The sequence below is a fragment of the Muscardinus avellanarius genome, assembly GCF_963383645.1.
Source record: "Muscardinus avellanarius genome assembly, chromosome: 4".
Classification (NCBI taxonomy): Eukaryota; Metazoa; Chordata; class Mammalia; order Rodentia; family Gliridae; genus Muscardinus; species Muscardinus avellanarius.
The window spans coordinates 136,325,401-136,341,139 of NC_137789.1; the positions used below are offsets into that span (position 1 = coordinate 136,325,401).

Here is a 15,739-nt window from a genome sequence, read left to right on the forward strand (position 1 = left end):
CCTCCACTTCCTCCACCTCCTCCACCACCACCTCCTCCTCCTCCTCCTCCTCCTCCTCCTCCTCCTCCTCCTCCTCCTCCTCCCTCCTCCTCCTTCTTCTTCTTTTTGGTGGTACTGGGGTTCCTGGAAGCCCTTTTACCTCCGGGCTACACTCCCAGACCTATTTTTAGATTTTTATTTGGGAACAGGGTCTCTTAAGCCAGCGAGGCTGACTTCAAACCTGCGTGATCCTCCTGTCTCTGCCTCCCAAGCGCGAGGATTACAAGGGTGCGCCACCACGCCCGGCTCCAGGGCTCCCTTCTTTAAAATTTGCCTTTAACAACTACTGCTGAAAAGGTTAGCTAGGTAGCCATTATATCCTGTGATGCTCCTCTCAGACTTAGCTGACTGGACCACAGCTGACTACCTGATCTAAGGCCTGCCAATCCATTGGCTGGCTAGGAACCAATCAGATTCAAACACCTCTCAAAAAATGTTTTTAAGAGATAGAGTTTCACTATGTTGCTTAGGCAGGTCTTGAGCAATCCACCTGCCTCAGCCTCCCAAGTAGCTGAGATTACAAGTGTGCACCATTGTGTCTAGTTCAAACATCAAATTTTGAGCTCAGCGAAATAGAAGCCAGTTACTGGTAGCTACCTCAACTGAGAAGTCATGCAGTCTGGTGGTAACACCAGATAAACAAGCTGCTGTCTTGGTTGAATAAAAAGAGAAGGAAGGCTGGTCTGCAGTTAGAAGAGCACGACTGTATGTTTAATCCGTGTGCTAGCTGAGAGAGACAGAGGTAAGAGTAGCTGCTTTGGCTTGGGCGGCTTACTGGTTTCCAGTTCCAGCCTCCTGAGGCTATAATTTGCTTCTTGCCTCTGTGTTTGGTGAGATTTTCCCTGTATCCTCTCGAGCAAATCAGCAAATTTCTATTCTCTGTTCACAACTCAACTGGGGCCAAAGCACTGACTTTGGAAGAGAGTGAACATTCTTTATTTATATTTTTACAGTCTGGGGATTGAACCCTGGGACATTCTACCTCTGAGCTATACTCCTAGCCCTATTTTTTATTCTTTATTTTGAAATGGTCTCACTAAGCTGCAGAGGGCCTCACGAAGAGGCTGAGGCTGTTTGCAAACCTGCGATCCTCCTGTCTCAGCCTCCCAAGTACTGGGATGATGGGCATGTGCCACCATGAGGGGCTTGGCAAAACTACTGAAGCTACTGAATCTTTCTGCTATAGGAGACCCTATTGGTCAATGGAAGAGAAAAAAAAAGCTCTTTTCTGGTTGTGCCCTCTAGGCTCTCTGATCAAAAACCCTATCACTAAGGCCATCGAGGCCTAACACTTGGCACCTCTGACTTCTGCCCATCTGTGTCTCCTGGGACAGACTTATCCTCGGTGCTGGGGGCACAACACCCTCCTAAGATCTTCTCAGCTGTTGCCTGCCTCCAGGCTCCAGGATCAATTAGCAACGTGGATTCCCACTGCCTGTGAGTACATGCCGGGAGAGGGGTTCCAGAGACATCCTTTGACAAGTTTTGCACCCCTCTCATCCAGCCCGTGCCTGTCTCCAACTCACAGCATTACCAACGTGTCCTTTGACCCGGGGTCAGCGGACTCTCGGCCTTCCCCAGGGCTTCTGCAGACTCTTGGACTCGAAGAAATAACTGAACCTCTTTGCCCGTTACAACCAGAGTGGTTGTTTCATACTTCTGGTAGAAGAGTCTGTCAAGGGCAGGACCTGATGTCTAGCACTTTTATGGACTCAGGATCACCTTCCAGACCCATCTGCTGAGACAGGTGAGCACACAGAGAGTGGCACAGCACTCCACACGGCTTTGTGGAGATAGTCCCAGCAAGAGAGTCCTGCTGAGGCAGAGTCGAAGGTTGCTGGATCCCTCTATGAGCCCTTTAGAGGAGAGACTCCCAGCTAAGTGAGAGGCACACAGGCTGAAACCTGGCACCCAGTGGGAATCTGGGGAGGCAGGGACGGTGCTGACTGGATCTACTGCCCCAGCAATGCCAGGGGAAATGCCTCTACTCGCCCACAAGGTCCCAGGTCAAAGGCATCACAACTGCATCTTTGTTCTAGAGCTCAAAAGACTCACTCACCACTCCTTCCAAGCCCAGCTCACAGGATGCACAACACGCCTCTCTCCCCACCCCCACAGTCCGGCCTCCAGCTTCCCTACCAGGGGAACGACTTCCCCGGATCTGCTGTTTGGCCCTCTTCCTTTCTCTCTTCGACCCACTTAGTCTCTCTAGTTAGGATGGTTGGACACTCCAGGCCTCCTGGCTTCTGATGGTAACAGAAAGGGCAGGTTTGCACGGGTGGCCACAGCAATCCAGTTCCGTGTGCAAACATCTGCAGCTGAGCATCTGCTCCACCAAGAGAAAGATACAAAACTCCCAGAGAAGCAGGAAAGCCATGTAGAGTGAGCCTCTCTCCACTGACACCGGGGCCCTAATAAGTTACCCATCTGGGTTGATTCAAGAGAGATCTCAAGAGTTCCCATGTCTGCTCCCAAGCAAGTGCGAGGTTACCCCCATCTTACAGAAAGAATAACTGGGGCCCAGGAGGACAGGGGCCTGCAGCCACTCAGCCAGCCAGTGTGGGTAGGATCCTGCGCCTAGGGTCAACAGCTGCCTCGTAGGGGTCTGTGTGCCAGATTGTGCTGCTTCAGCCACAGGTGGTGATGGGGAGCCTGGGCCCCTCAGAAAGGCCATGGGGGATTCAGCATAAAAGCTGTCTCCACATAATTTTTAAACTTAACACAAACACCCACTTTTTAAAGGCTTTCCTTCCCCCACCACAGTTGGGTCTTGCGAGTATTCCTAGGGTCCTAGGCTTGGGATGAGAAGGAAGAGGGCACACATACCCCAGGAATCGTGGAGTCTTAAAGTAGGACAGACTCCCTCCTCTTCTGCCGTCCTAGCCAGTGATGGATCCCAGAGACCCAGGGGCTCCCACCTCCTGTTGCTGCAGGGTGCTACAGCTTTGGTGGTGAGGCAGGCCAGGTGGAGAGCCCCCAAGCCAGAAATTCTGGGAAGAGCTGAGCCTGTACCCAGGCAAGACCGCTTTCTTTCCTAGGTTCACGCTTCCACACCAACCTGTCGTCTCCTGTCCAACCCACCTCCGAGATCCTTCCTCTGGGTCTCTAGGCACTTATGTGGTTCAGAGCCAAACCCCTCGGCAATGCCAGCTTCCTGGGGAATGCAGTCAGGGGGCTGATAATGTGGCAAAGGACAAGAACAAAGCTGTTTAGGAAGGGGACCGGTGTGGTAGCCACCCAGGGCAAAGAACCGAGGCCTGCCACCAGGGATATGGCTCTGACCTCGTGGAGAGAACAGGAGGCCCAGGAGAGCTGTCACGAGCTGTCTGCGGGCAGAGCCTGAGCCTGCGCCTGCCCTGGAGGGAGCCTACAGGGATCTCCTCAGCCTCTCTACAGCCACCCGCCACCCAGAGGCACCAGAAGCAGGGTTCTGGGAGCATGCCAGGTCCTTCTGGGCCTCAGTCACTGTCTACAGAATGGGCACAGTGGTCCTTTGGTCTGCCTTCCTTTCAAGACTCAAAATATGGGAAACAAAATAGAGGGGGCAGGGAGAGAACGGCCTCTCCCCTCTGGGAGTAGCCACCAAATACAGCCCAGGGAAGCGCCTGCACACAGGGCCCCTACCTGCAGCAAACTGAAAGAAACAAGATTCCCCAGGAGCCAATTCGAGCCCCGCCTGGTGGCTGCAGCAGACTACCAATGAATGTCCTGGGTCCAAGGCCCACTGTGGCGCTGTGGGCTGCACGAGCTCACCACCGGGCACTGAGAGACAGGCTCCCCTCCCCACACCTGCCGTGACTTTTGCTGCAGAGGACACCAAGGGGCTTTGGCCCACTCTGCAAGAACCCTGGAAGCCAGCAGTCCCTGAGCAGCCATCAGCACAGGCCCTGGTCAGCTCCCAGTGGCAAAGTGGACCCTCCCCGTCCCCACAACCTGGCTTCAGCCCCTGTCTGGGCCCTCTTCCCAGGTCCGGGGGTGGCCTCCAGCTCAGCAGGGGGCAGTCAACTCACCGCCCAGACACTGGCCAACTCCCACAGGCCTGGCCCTTCCTCAGACAACTCGCCAGGGGCCCAGGGACGCTGGATTCCGTGGTGATGTCATGGCCTGCCTGCCCTACCAGCACGCCGGTTCTCCAGCCCCTACCCGGACCCTGGCTTGCAACATGGCCCCAACAAGGGAAGCTGCTACTGGGTAGCCCTAGCTGAAGCCGCCTTCTCCGTGGGCCTTGGATGGCACGGGCCCCTGAGCAGGGGCTGGCTGGACACTTGTACCCACAGCTGCCACCCGGCCATGCATTAACACAAGCCGGTTAATTACCCCGAGCTGGGAGACATTCCTCCACCACCAGGCAAGCTGCTGGCCCACAGCCCAAACCAACAGGGGGAACCTCAGACTCCTCGGCCCTCTCCCTGCCAGATGGAAATAAGTATAGCTGCAGAGGTGGGGGGAGGAGGCAGGGAACAAAACCCAGCGTGGCCCAGGAGCCAGGCTGGAGCGCGAGTGGCTAGCGGCCGGCCGGGCACTCACCGCTCTCGTTCTTCTCGATGACATCCACCACCTCCCCGGCCTGGAGGCTCAGCTCGGAGTTCTCCTGCTTCTTATAGTTGGACACCACCACGTACTGTTCCAGGATCATGGGCTCGGCGTTGGTATCGGCACCTGGCGAGGGCAGAAAGCAGGCGGTGAGCCAGCGGCCAGCCATGGCCCCGCGGCCGGGGCGCCCCCTGTCCATCGGCCTCGGGGGAGGCTGCTCGGTCGCCAGCGCTGCTCTGGGGGGCAGCCTGCAGCCAGGGCTCGAAGCTCACCGGGCCCCAAGAACAGGCCATATAGCAAGGCCCCACACCGGCCCGCTGTACTGCGGGGACCGGGGGACATGGGGAGCCAGGGGACCAGGGGAGGAGAAGACGGAGGAGAGAGACAGAGACAGACAGAGACGGAGGCCAGGGATTCTGAGGAGAGAGCCTGCTGCAGGCAGTTAGTCACAGCCCGGCAAGGGGGAGTCCGGGGAGAGGCCTGGGGCCGCTGTGGTCTCTCCAGACTGAGGGGAGGGCTGCGCCTGGGCGGGTGGGCGGCCCATGAGGTCTGAGTCCAGAGTGCAGGAGAGAGAAGGAAGAGAGGGAGGAGGAGGCCCTGCCTCTACCCCAAGCCCTGTAAACCCAGAGAGAAAAGCAGCCCTGCTCCCTCGGGCGGGAGAGGGAGAGAACGGGAGAGAAGTTCTCCGCAGCCCAGGCCCCGGCGAGGAGTCAAGAGGGTTTGAGGCCGCCAATCACTGGGGTTTACTCGCAACCCTTAAATAGAAACACATGAGACCCGTCGAATGAGGAGCCGGGGGTGGAGGCAGGGGAGGGGAGGAGGGCCCAGACTGTTTACTTGAAACCCAAGAAGAAAGTCCCAGAGCCAGCACTGGAGAACCCAGCCCACCCCCCTGCCAACTTTTCCTCAAGGTCGGCTCCATTCCTGCCCCTCTGGCTCGCCAGGGCCTGGACACAGATGACCAGCCGCAGGCCGGCTCCCAGCCTGTCTCCAGAGGGCCTCGGTGGGCTGCTGCCCCTCACCCCAGAGGTTGGCTCAGTCTCCCCACTGCCCTCCAGCGTTGGGGCTCATGGTTGTTCATGTCCCAGCAGTCTCCAGCCACCCTCTCAGGTCATCCCGGGAGAGGTGCAGAGCTGGGGTATGGTGCAGGGAGGGAAGGAGGGCCCCAGGCTCCCAGGAGCAACTTCTCAGCCCTCTTGAGCCACCGGAGCAGCGGCACATCCATTAAGCAAGAACAGACTGAAAGGTGGACAACCTGTCAATCTCCCCGAACGCTGGGGCTTCTCACGGCTAGCTGGGCTGTAAGAATGGCTGAGGGTCCCCAGGGTACACACCTGAGCTTGACTTATGTGCCAGGCACATTTATGGCACCATTTTGCCTCCCAACACCCCTCTTTTTCCATTTTACAAATCAGTCAGAGGCTCAGAGAGGGCAAGAGGCTCACCCCAGCTCCCACAGCTGGAATGGAGAAAGCGAAATTCACGCGCTGTTTTTTTGGATTCAAAGTCCCTGTCTATCACTGAACCACCGCCTCCAACATGTTTCCAGACATACTGTCCTTCAAACACAATGATCCTCAATTTGGTGGCACAGAATCACCTGCGGGTCTTTTTACAAATATCAATGGCCAAGCTTTTGAGGCCTGGGTTTGACAGGTCAGGGCCCAGGCACAGGTCCTGGCCCACCCCCACTTTGCTCCAGAGTTCTGATATGTGGCCAGAGTGGAAAGCCCTGCTTAGATATTAGGGTCCTTTGTGGGGGAGGCTCCCTCCAGCGTAAGGGGTGATGGCTCCAGAACACTGGGAAACCCCGGAGAGCCGCCCCTCCCTTGGAAGAGATAGAAGCCCACTGCCCAGGCAGTTTTCCCCCAGGCAGTGTGGGCTCTGGGGGCCCAGCGGAGGTGTGCCACATAGGTATGCAAATGCAGCCCCAGGCAGCCCCTCCAGAGCCAGGATTGTATTTCAGGACAAAATGCAACCAACAGCTGGGCCACAGGGCCGCCCCCTCTGCGGATGCTGCCAGCTTCCCGCCTGCTCGCCTGCTCAGCTCGGCTCTGCTCGCAGGACAGGCAGTGCTGGGTTGGGGAGCCTCCCACTGCGCCCCCAGGGACCTGGCTTCCCAGGCCCGAGGGCACCAGCAGGCCTCCACCAGAGCAGGTGCCCTGCTGCATCCCTGTGGGGTCTCCACCCATCCTGAGTGACCTCACAAGCAGGCCATGGCAGCCCCATTTCACACAAGGGAAAATGGAGTCTCCTGAGGGAAGGCAATTTTCCCAAGGTCACACAGCTGGCAGTGAACCTGAGCCCAGTGGACTTGGTCGAATGTGTTGTTTGTATTTCTGCATCCTACATGGCCTATGGGAGCTGGATGCCTGGTCTCCAGGGAAGGGCCCTGCTTCTGTGTTTCTGCAGACATGTGTCTCACAGGCAGTGCCTAATATAAAGACCACAGTGTGAGCTGGGTGAACTGGTGCACGCCTGAAATCCCAGGGCTTGGGGGGCTGAGACAGGAGGATCACAAGTTCGGGGACAGCCTCAGCAAGTAGGGAGACTCTCGTCAACCTAGTGAGACCTTGTTTCCAAATAAAAATGAAGTAGGGCTGGGGTATACTTTAGAGGAAGAAGGTCCCTGGGTTCAATCCCTAGTGTCCCCCATACACACAGAATAAACAAAGGGCTGGGAGTGTAGCTTGGAGGTAGAATGCCCTTGGGTTAAATCCCCAGTACCAAAAAAAAAAAAAAAAAAAAGTCGGGAGTTGGGCTTCCTGCTGACTCTTGCCGCCTTCACTGAGTAGAGCAGCGGGTGGGTGGGTGGGAGACTGTCAGTGTTTGAGAAAGGAATGGGCTGGCAGACAGAGGGACAGAGTGGTTCGATGGCTTCCTGTCAATAAGCTGGCAGGGCCTCACCTCCCAAACAGGCAAACTAGTCAGCGGAACTGGGAGAACGGGAGGGGGAAACTGAGGCGAGGAGGACCCAGGAGCTGCAGGTTGGGCGCCACGTGACACCAGAGAGGACAAAGGGAGGTGCTGGCAGGAGGACGGACAGCAGCTCACTCGGATCCCAAACGAGAAAAAGCCAAGGTGAGACTCCAAATCAGGGGAAAGTCTTCACCCTCCCTCCCTCCCGGGAAAACTGGCCTTAGGTCCCTAAGGTGATGCTCGGGGGACACAGGGAGAAAGTGCAGAGGCCGTCCACCGGCGCCGCACCGTACGCTAAAGGCCGTGGGAAGGACGTATGGACGCACACAGTCCTGCTTCCCGCGAAGTGCTCCCCAGCACGGGCTCCAGCGAGCCCCCTGGTGCCTACCTCTTGGGGTTCTCTGTGCAGGGCTGAGCAGGTATCCAGATGAGAAACTGCTCCGAGGCCCAGGCGGCCGGTGGGCAGCAATGTCATCCCAGAGGCAGCGCTGGATCCCTTCCCAGCCAAAGCCCAGAAAGTTGGGGGCTGGAGGGGTCGGCCTGAGGGGGGGCGGTGGAGGGAGCCTCTGGTGTTCTGAGAAGGGTTTGGCAGAGCGTGGAGAAGTAGACTCTTTCTAGTGAGCAGAACCCCTCCCAGTTTGAAAGTGGACATTGCATGCAGGAGTAGACCCTTGGCTTCATTACTGAGCCCCTGGCTGGGCCTGCTGGGGCACTGGGGGTCCCCAGGATCCCTGCCCCTCCCCTGCTTCACACCTCCATTCCTTCGACTACCACCTGGATGCAACCCTGACTCCTGCCTGATCCTGGCTGCCAACTTTGATTTCTTTCTTTCTTTTTCTTTCTTTCTTTCTTTCTTTTTTTTTTTTTTTTTTTTTTTTGGTGGTACTGGGGGTGGATCCCAGAGGCTTTCTACCTCCGGACTATACTCCCAGACCTTTTTTTCTATTTTATTTGGAAACAGGGTCTCACTAAGTTGCTGAGAGCCTCACTAAGTAGCTGAGGCTGGCTTTGAACCCGTGCGATCCTCCTGTCTCAGCCTCCCATGCGCGGGGATTACAAGCGTGCGCCACCATACCCGGCTCAAGCCAACTTCGATTTCTAAACGAGGCCTCCATCAGGTCAGTCTGCTGCTCCCACACCTTCAGTGGCTCCCTGTCGCCCATAGAATAAAGGCCAAATTCAAGCCCAGTCTCTCTTGCAATCTGAGCTCATGTTCCCTGGCCCCCACCCCGGCTCCATATAGCAGTCATGATTCAATATACATGTGCTGGGCATCTACCACATGCCAACAACACTTCCACTCAAACTCTTACTCTCCCTGACTCCAGTGCCTTCTGCTCTCTCTGCTGGTCCTGATCCCACCCCAGCATCGCTTGCCGCCCCCGCAGGAGGCTCCTCTGCACCCCAACCAGGCTGCCCTCTCCTGGACTTCCTGGATCACCGACCTCACGGTGGGCCTTAATTCCAGAGTCTCTCTCAGGAGTGGTGATATCCCAAGATTATTGCCCTAGGGCCAGACACAGTCATTACGTGAGTTTCGTGGCACAAAGGCTTAGAGCTGAGGGTCCGAGGCCCGGCCAGCGTTGCCCTTCCTTGCTCTGTGATCCTGGGGTGGACGCCTGAGCAATCTGAGCCTCAGCTTCTCCATGTGCAAACAGGAACAGGGACAGTCCCTGGCAGAGCTGTTCTAAAGCATGAGAGAAGTTGCCGGGGTTAAAGTCCCACGTGAAATGTATACACGCAGCCCTCAAAACAGCAAACAGGGGGCCGGGCGTGGTGGCGCACGTTTGTAATCCCAGCATTCGGGAGGCTGAGACAGGAGGATTGCAGTTAGCGGACAGCCTCAGCCACTTAGTGAAGCTCTTAGCAACTTATTAAGACCCTGTTTCAAAAAAAAAAAAAAAAAAAAGAAGGAAGAAAGGAAGGAAAAAAGCAAACAGGGAATGGAAGACGAGGAGGGGCAAAAGAGGTCCTCCTTGCTCTGTAGCCTTGGACTCAGCAGGCAGCTCAGGATAAGGGCCACAGGCATCAGGGGCAGGATGGAGAGGGAGATGCAGGGCCGGCCCTGCAGCATGCCTCTCCCAGTGCCCCTCAAGGCAGGTGCTGGGCATCTGCCTGGGGACAGAGCCAGGTCAGAGGCCTCCGGGCCTACTCTGGGGTGAGTGCCAGGCTCTGTAGCCCATTGATTATCTATTAGAACCATTGGTATCAGTCAGTCACCTCCAAAATTCCCGTCTCACAGAATCCTTCAACATTCCAGGCTGGGAAACTGAGGCCCAAAAGATGCAGTAAAAATTGCCTAAGACTCCAAATCCAGACCCTCCGCCCCAGCCCCTGGGCCTCTGGCTTCAAGCAGCCGGGCTCACCCTGAGAAGCCAGGCCCAGTGGCAGCCTCTGCCCCAGGCTTCCCATAACCCTCCCAACCCTGGGCAGCCCACCAAGTCCCCCAGCCCCACACCAGCGGCTCCTCCCAGCCACGCCGGGCCTGCTGGCCTCTCAGCTGTAGGTTTGGTGGATAAAATGTATTGCCGCTGGCCAGGAGGGCTCCGGCTCACTGGCTTGTGCAGAGGGGAAAAAGGGACAGGCGCCCAGTGATTAGCTCAGGCCCAGGCCCCGACACAGGAACATCAGGATGGATGCAAGGGGGAGGGGGCCCTTCCCACCTCCTCCTCCTCTCCTGGCCCCTCTCCCAGACGCCCGCCCGCCTCCCATTCCCTGCCAACAGCTGCAGTTGTGCGGGCCAAGCCTTGCTCTTTAACCCCTGGAGCCAGCCCAGCCCCTCCCACCCCGGCCCTCTGCCTTTCGCCCCAAACTCCATTCCGTGTACCTCTGCTCTCAGAAACAAAGAGCCCCCCTGGAAGACGATTTTGGACATCCCATCCCTCCCCGGCCACCTCCCTCTAGGGCCTGGAATGCTTGCTGTCCGGATTTTTTTTTTTTTTTTTTTTTTTTTTTTTTTTTTTGCTGTTCTCCAGTAAGATGAGGGCAAGTCCCTGATCCGTGGCCCATTTCTGCTCAGACAGGGCCAAGGCCCACGTCCCTGAGGGCCATCTTGGCCAAAGCCTTGAAAGCCCCGGGAGGCTGAAGGCAACAGGCAACTTGGGGTCTGGACTGAGGAGCTGGGACCCACCCTCAGTCAGTCCGGGCTGGCCCCACCCCCAGCCCCAGAGCACCAGCTCTTGGGAGAGAGCTCTGGAAACAGCTCCCGGCTGAGGCTGTATGGTCTCAGTGAGACAATCATCTTTGGCCGGCTCTGGGTGGGCAGTAAGATAACACTATACTGGTGAGGACCACCACTGCCCTGGGACCTTCTGTGTGCCAGGCTCCCCCCAGCCCCCGGGGTGACACAGCCCGTCCAAGGCGGCACAGCCAGGAGCCAGGACGTGGCAGAGCTGGGCTTCAAACCCACATGCCCTGTGCCGCCGCACATCTGCCCGCACCCCAGACGGCTGGAGGCTGGATCTGAGCACTTGAGAGGAGGGTGCCCGGCATGCCGACGGGGGGCTGCTCCACACCCCAGGAAGCATGCGGAGGGAGCCTGGGGCGCCGGCTGGAGCTGCGTGCTGGGGCACACGTGTTCACAGGCATCACACACATGCACGCCGGGCAGTACCTGTCACGTCCTTCTTGGGAGACTCAGCCCAGCTGGACAGCCACACTTCCGAGTCCCCAGAGAGCGCAGCAGAAGAGGAGAACCAGAGGAGAGAGAAGCGTTAGCGGGCGGGCGGGAGGTCCACCGGAGTGGCTGCAGGAGCCCTGGTTCCGCAGTGGGCGGAAGGCGGGGGAGGGGCGGGAGCGATTTCCTGGCCCCGGGATGGCGGCTGGGCGTGGGCCTGTGTGATTACAGAGCTGGGACAGGGATAATGAGGTGTCTGTCGAAACACAGCGGTCCTCTGCTGCACAGAGAATCCTTCACAATCCCTCCCTGGAATGGGACCCCTTGGTTACCCCGGGAGGCAGGCAGCCTGGTTCCTCCTCTGTGGCCACGTGGGTGGCTGGCCCTACTGGGTCTGGTGACCCTGAGGTCTGGTGGGCTCGCTGGCTCAGCAGCCTGGTGTCTGAACCTCCAGTGTCTGGGCCCAGGCACTCAGGGCCAGGCTGCAGGTCTTGGAGCACCACATGTACCAGCCCAGCCCTTCCACAGTCTGGCTCCAAGAGTGGAAGAGCATCTCCCTCACAGGGCCTCACTCCAACCCAGGAGGGGACCTCGAGCGACCAAGGCTCAGATACTGCCCATCTGGGCCTCAGCTTCCCCAGCTGAGAAATGGGGTTAAGCTGAACTCCTTCCGAGATAGGAGCCAACTTGAAGCATCCTTATTTTTTTTTATTTTTTATATTTTGGCAGAACTGGGGATTGAACCCGGGGCATTCTACCTCCAAGCTACATCCCAGCCCTATTTTTTATTCTTTTTTTTTTTCTTTTTTTTTCTGGTGGTACTGGGGTTCCTGGAAGCCCTTCTACCTCCGGGCTACACTCCCATGGGCTAAACTCCCAGACCTATTTTTTAACATTTTTATGTGGAAACAGAGTCTCTTAAGCCAGCAAGGCTGGCTTCGAACCAGTGCGATCCTCCTGTCTCCGCCTCCCAAGCAGGCCACCACGCCCGGCCTCTATTTTTTATTCTTTAGTGGTACTGGGGGTGGAACCCAGAGGCTTTCTACCTACAAGCTATACTCCCATACCTTTTTTTTTTTTAATATTTTATTTGGAAACAGGGTCTCACTAAGTTGCTGAAAGCCTCACTAAGTAGCTGAGGCTGGCTTCGAACCCGTGCGATCCTCCTGTCTCAGCCTCCCAAGCGCGGGGATTACAAGAGTGCGCCACCATGCCTGGCTTTTTTATTCTTTATTTTGAAACAGGGTCTCACTGAATTGCAAAGGGCCTCACTAAGTAGCTGAGGCTGTCCTCGAACCGCGATCTTCCCGTCTCAGCCTCCCAAATGCTGGGATAACAAGCGTGCGCCACCACGCCCGGCTTAACTTGAAGAATCTTAGTGGAATATGTGGTTATGAGATGTGATGCCGGCCCCAAGCTCTCCACCTACGCACTGGTGTGAACCTGTAGGGCCGAGGGGTCCAACTGCCTTGTGAAGTGTGGGGCTGCTATCTGCCCACAGCGACTCATTTACGTCCACAAAATGCCAGGTGGCGGGCATGCCCTCGTAGCCTCCTTTTGCAAGGGAATAGTCTTTATGTGTGTGTGTGTGGGGGGGGGTTGTGGATGGAACCAAGGGGAATTCGATCTCCGAGCTACACAACCTGCCCTATTTTTGTTCTTTATTTTGAAACAGGGTCTTACTAAGTTGCAGAGGGCCTCACTAAGTAGCTGAGGCTGTCTGAGAACCATGATCTTCCAATCTCAGCCTTCCAAATGCTGGGATTACAAGTGTGTGCTACCACGCCCGGCTGGAAATAATCTTTGAATAAGGGAAGTAACCGGCTAAGTGCCCATAAGCCGGAAATGGAACTGGATCTGGCGGAACCCCGAGATAGTACTTTCTCTGCCAGGCCGGTTGTCACCTCCAAGGAGCAGAGGCTGTCTGTGGCGGGGACAATACAAAGAAATGTTGCGATGCGTGTCTGAGAGGCAGACACTTACATCGTCTACCCAGCGCTGGCGGAGCTGCCTAGACCCTGCGTAGATAGTTGTGAGGCATATTAGCCGGCATATTAGTGGTGGTGCAAGCTTGTAATCCTAGCATTTGGGAGGCTGAGAACAGAGGATCGCAGTTTGCCAACAGCCTCAGCTATTTAGCAAGCCCCTTCAGCAACTCAGTGAGACTTTGTTTCAAAAAATTTTTTAAAATGCTGGGTGTGGTGGCACTCGTTTGGTAATCCCCTGTAATCCCTGCGCTTGGGAGGCTGAGACAGGAGGATCGCACAGGTTCGAAGCCAGCCTCAGCTACTTAGGGAGGCTCGCAGCAACTTAGTGAGACCCTGTTTCCAAATAAACTACAAAATAGGTCTTGGACTGGCACCTGGTCCAAGACCCTTCCCCACACTCACCCTCAGACACCAGGTCAGCTGGAATTGGGGTGGAGGGACCAAGATGGCTAGATCTGCAGCCGAGCCAGTCACCAGGCCAACTCAAAAGCCACACCTTGAGCAGGCGAGTGCCAGGTCCAGCCCTGACCGGCCTGTGCTGACCTAGCCAAGAGGTAGCTCCATCTATGATGGCATTCTCACTCTGTAGACCTTTCCGTGTGTGTGTGTGTGTGTGTGTGTGTGTGTGTGTGTGTGTGTGTCTGCCACTGAGCTATACTCCCAGCCCTATTTTTTTTTTTTTAAACAAAGTCTTGCTAAGTTGCTGGAACTAGCCTCAAACCTACAATCCTCCTGTCTCAGCCTCCCAAGTACTGGGATTACAGGCAGGTGCTACCAGGCCTGGCTTCCTTCCCTTTGGGGTTCTTTATGAGGAAATGTTTTGGGAAAGCCCAACCTGTTTCAGTGACCCTAAGGAAGGCATTGTGTCTGAGCCCGGAGAGCCAGGAAGAGCCATTCTGGGGGATCAGGGCTGTGTTAGGTGCCAGAGGGTAAGTATTTTGGGTGTTGGGGTATCTGAGTGGGGAGACCACTCGGCTTTACTGTGGTGGTACAAAGGTGGCCGAAGACAGAGTGAACGAGTGGGCTGGGGCTGGAGGTGGGCAGAGCTCACGCCCTGAGCTCGCGCCTGCAGCCCCGGTCCCCATGTGCAGAACTACCCCTCCCTGTCCCCACATGAAAATAGAAAGCAGACTAGAAACAAGCCTATCCTTCCGAAAGATGAGTCTTTCTGAAACATGGCATATCTTCCAGTCCCCTGGATGTGAAAAATCTCGCCGTTCTCCCCTCCACCCAGCCCTGATGGAGTCCCTCCACCCCAGCCCACCCCAGCAAGCGCTCTCCCAGGGTGGGAAGGACCCCTCCCGCCTTGGCACAGTGAGCAGAGGCGAGCCCCTGGCTCACAACCCTGGCCGGGCCGGGAGGCAGGCTGCAGCGTGGGCTGGGAACTGCGATGGAGAGGCAGGGTGAGCAGGGTGAAGGGCAAGAGGCAGCGCAGCCAAAGGAGCAGCTGCGACTGACATGGACCAACTGCTTCCTCTCCTCCACATCCTCTGGCGACACAGAACCAGGAGTCCTGCAGAACAGGGTCATGGGCCTGCTGGAAAGCAAGGGGTACTGGCTCGGGGATGTGTCAGACTGGTCTTGTTGATAACTAGCTGTGTGGCTTTAGGCAGATAGATTAACTCCTCTGGACCTCAGTGCTCACTGTGTTAAATTAGCATTTGGATATACTGATCTCCAAGGTAGATGTTTGCAGTTCTAGACTTTCCCAGGTAGAAACCAGGCAGTCTCCTTAGCCCGGGTACACCACAACTTGAATGAACCGTTCCAGAGAAAACGATTTGAACTCAATGTATGGAAACCCAAGCTCAGGAAGGCAGGAAACTCATGAGGCACCAGGGACAGAGATCTGGAAGAAGAGGAAGAGAAGCAGGGCCTGTGGCTCACCTGCCACTTCTGCACACAGGCACTGGGGGAAAAACCCTTCAGTCTTCTTCCTGGGGACATTTTCTGCCTGAGACCCTCTGCCTATGAGGGCTCATGCAGGGGAAGCAATCAGGCTCCTGGGACACGAAGGGGGGTAGGTGACGGGGACAAAGCAGGTGGCAAAGTCCCGGGTTCCCAAGAGACAGGAAGCATGGGAAGAGGGTCCCCACTCCCTGCCACAGCCCGTCCTCTTGGCCAGCCATACTGGCAAAACCCAAGCCCAGAGACACCCAGGCGCCTGCAGGCTGCAGCGCGGACGGGGACCCGAGGGCACTAGATGCTGACCCCGATTCCTGTTAGGCCCAAGCGGAGAGGCGCAAAGGACAGTACTGCAGTCCTCCTGCTCAGCGGCGCATCCTGGACACCCGCCTGGACCCCCGTGGACTCCCATCAAGGCTTCTTAGGCCTTGACAACTCCAGGGTGCTCAGAACTGGACTCATTTACCCAAGTCTAGTCCCAAGCCATGTTTCCAGATATGCTTCCCTAGTGTAAAGCAAGCTCCACCCACCCAAACCAATGAATCCAAAGCAGGCTGTGGGCCCAGGCAGGGAAGGCGAGCAGGGGCCACCAACAGCCCAAACCCCACGGAGAAGGAAAGCCATCCAGAGGCTTGCAGCCCCTGGCGACTTCACCCTGGGCTCCGGTGGGGAGGGCAGCAGAGACCAGGCCAGTGTCCCCTGGCCCTTCCCTCCCTCTCCCAGTGCACTGGAGGACTCA

At 56.8% G+C, this 15,739-nt stretch overlaps 1 protein-coding gene across 4 annotated transcripts in view; it reads right to left on the minus strand.

Moving 5' to 3' along the window:
• The window catches only part of SH3PXD2A (SH3 and PX domains 2A), a gene marked incomplete at both ends in the record, with an annotated part of 227,134 nt that overhangs the window by 48,243 nt on the left and 163,152 nt on the right, over window positions 1–15,739 (minus strand). For 2 of the 4 annotated variants that reach the window (XM_080694609.1, XM_080694607.1), the window contains 2 exons: window positions 4,567–4,698; window positions 11,105–11,149. In XM_080694609.1, the coding sequence (XP_080550735.1) occupies window positions 4,567–4,698; window positions 11,105–11,149 (177 nt within the window). The remainder of the gene's footprint in view (window positions 1–4,566; window positions 4,699–11,104; window positions 11,150–15,739) is intronic. The other 2 variants (XM_080694608.1, XM_080694610.1) reach the window with 1 other exon arrangement.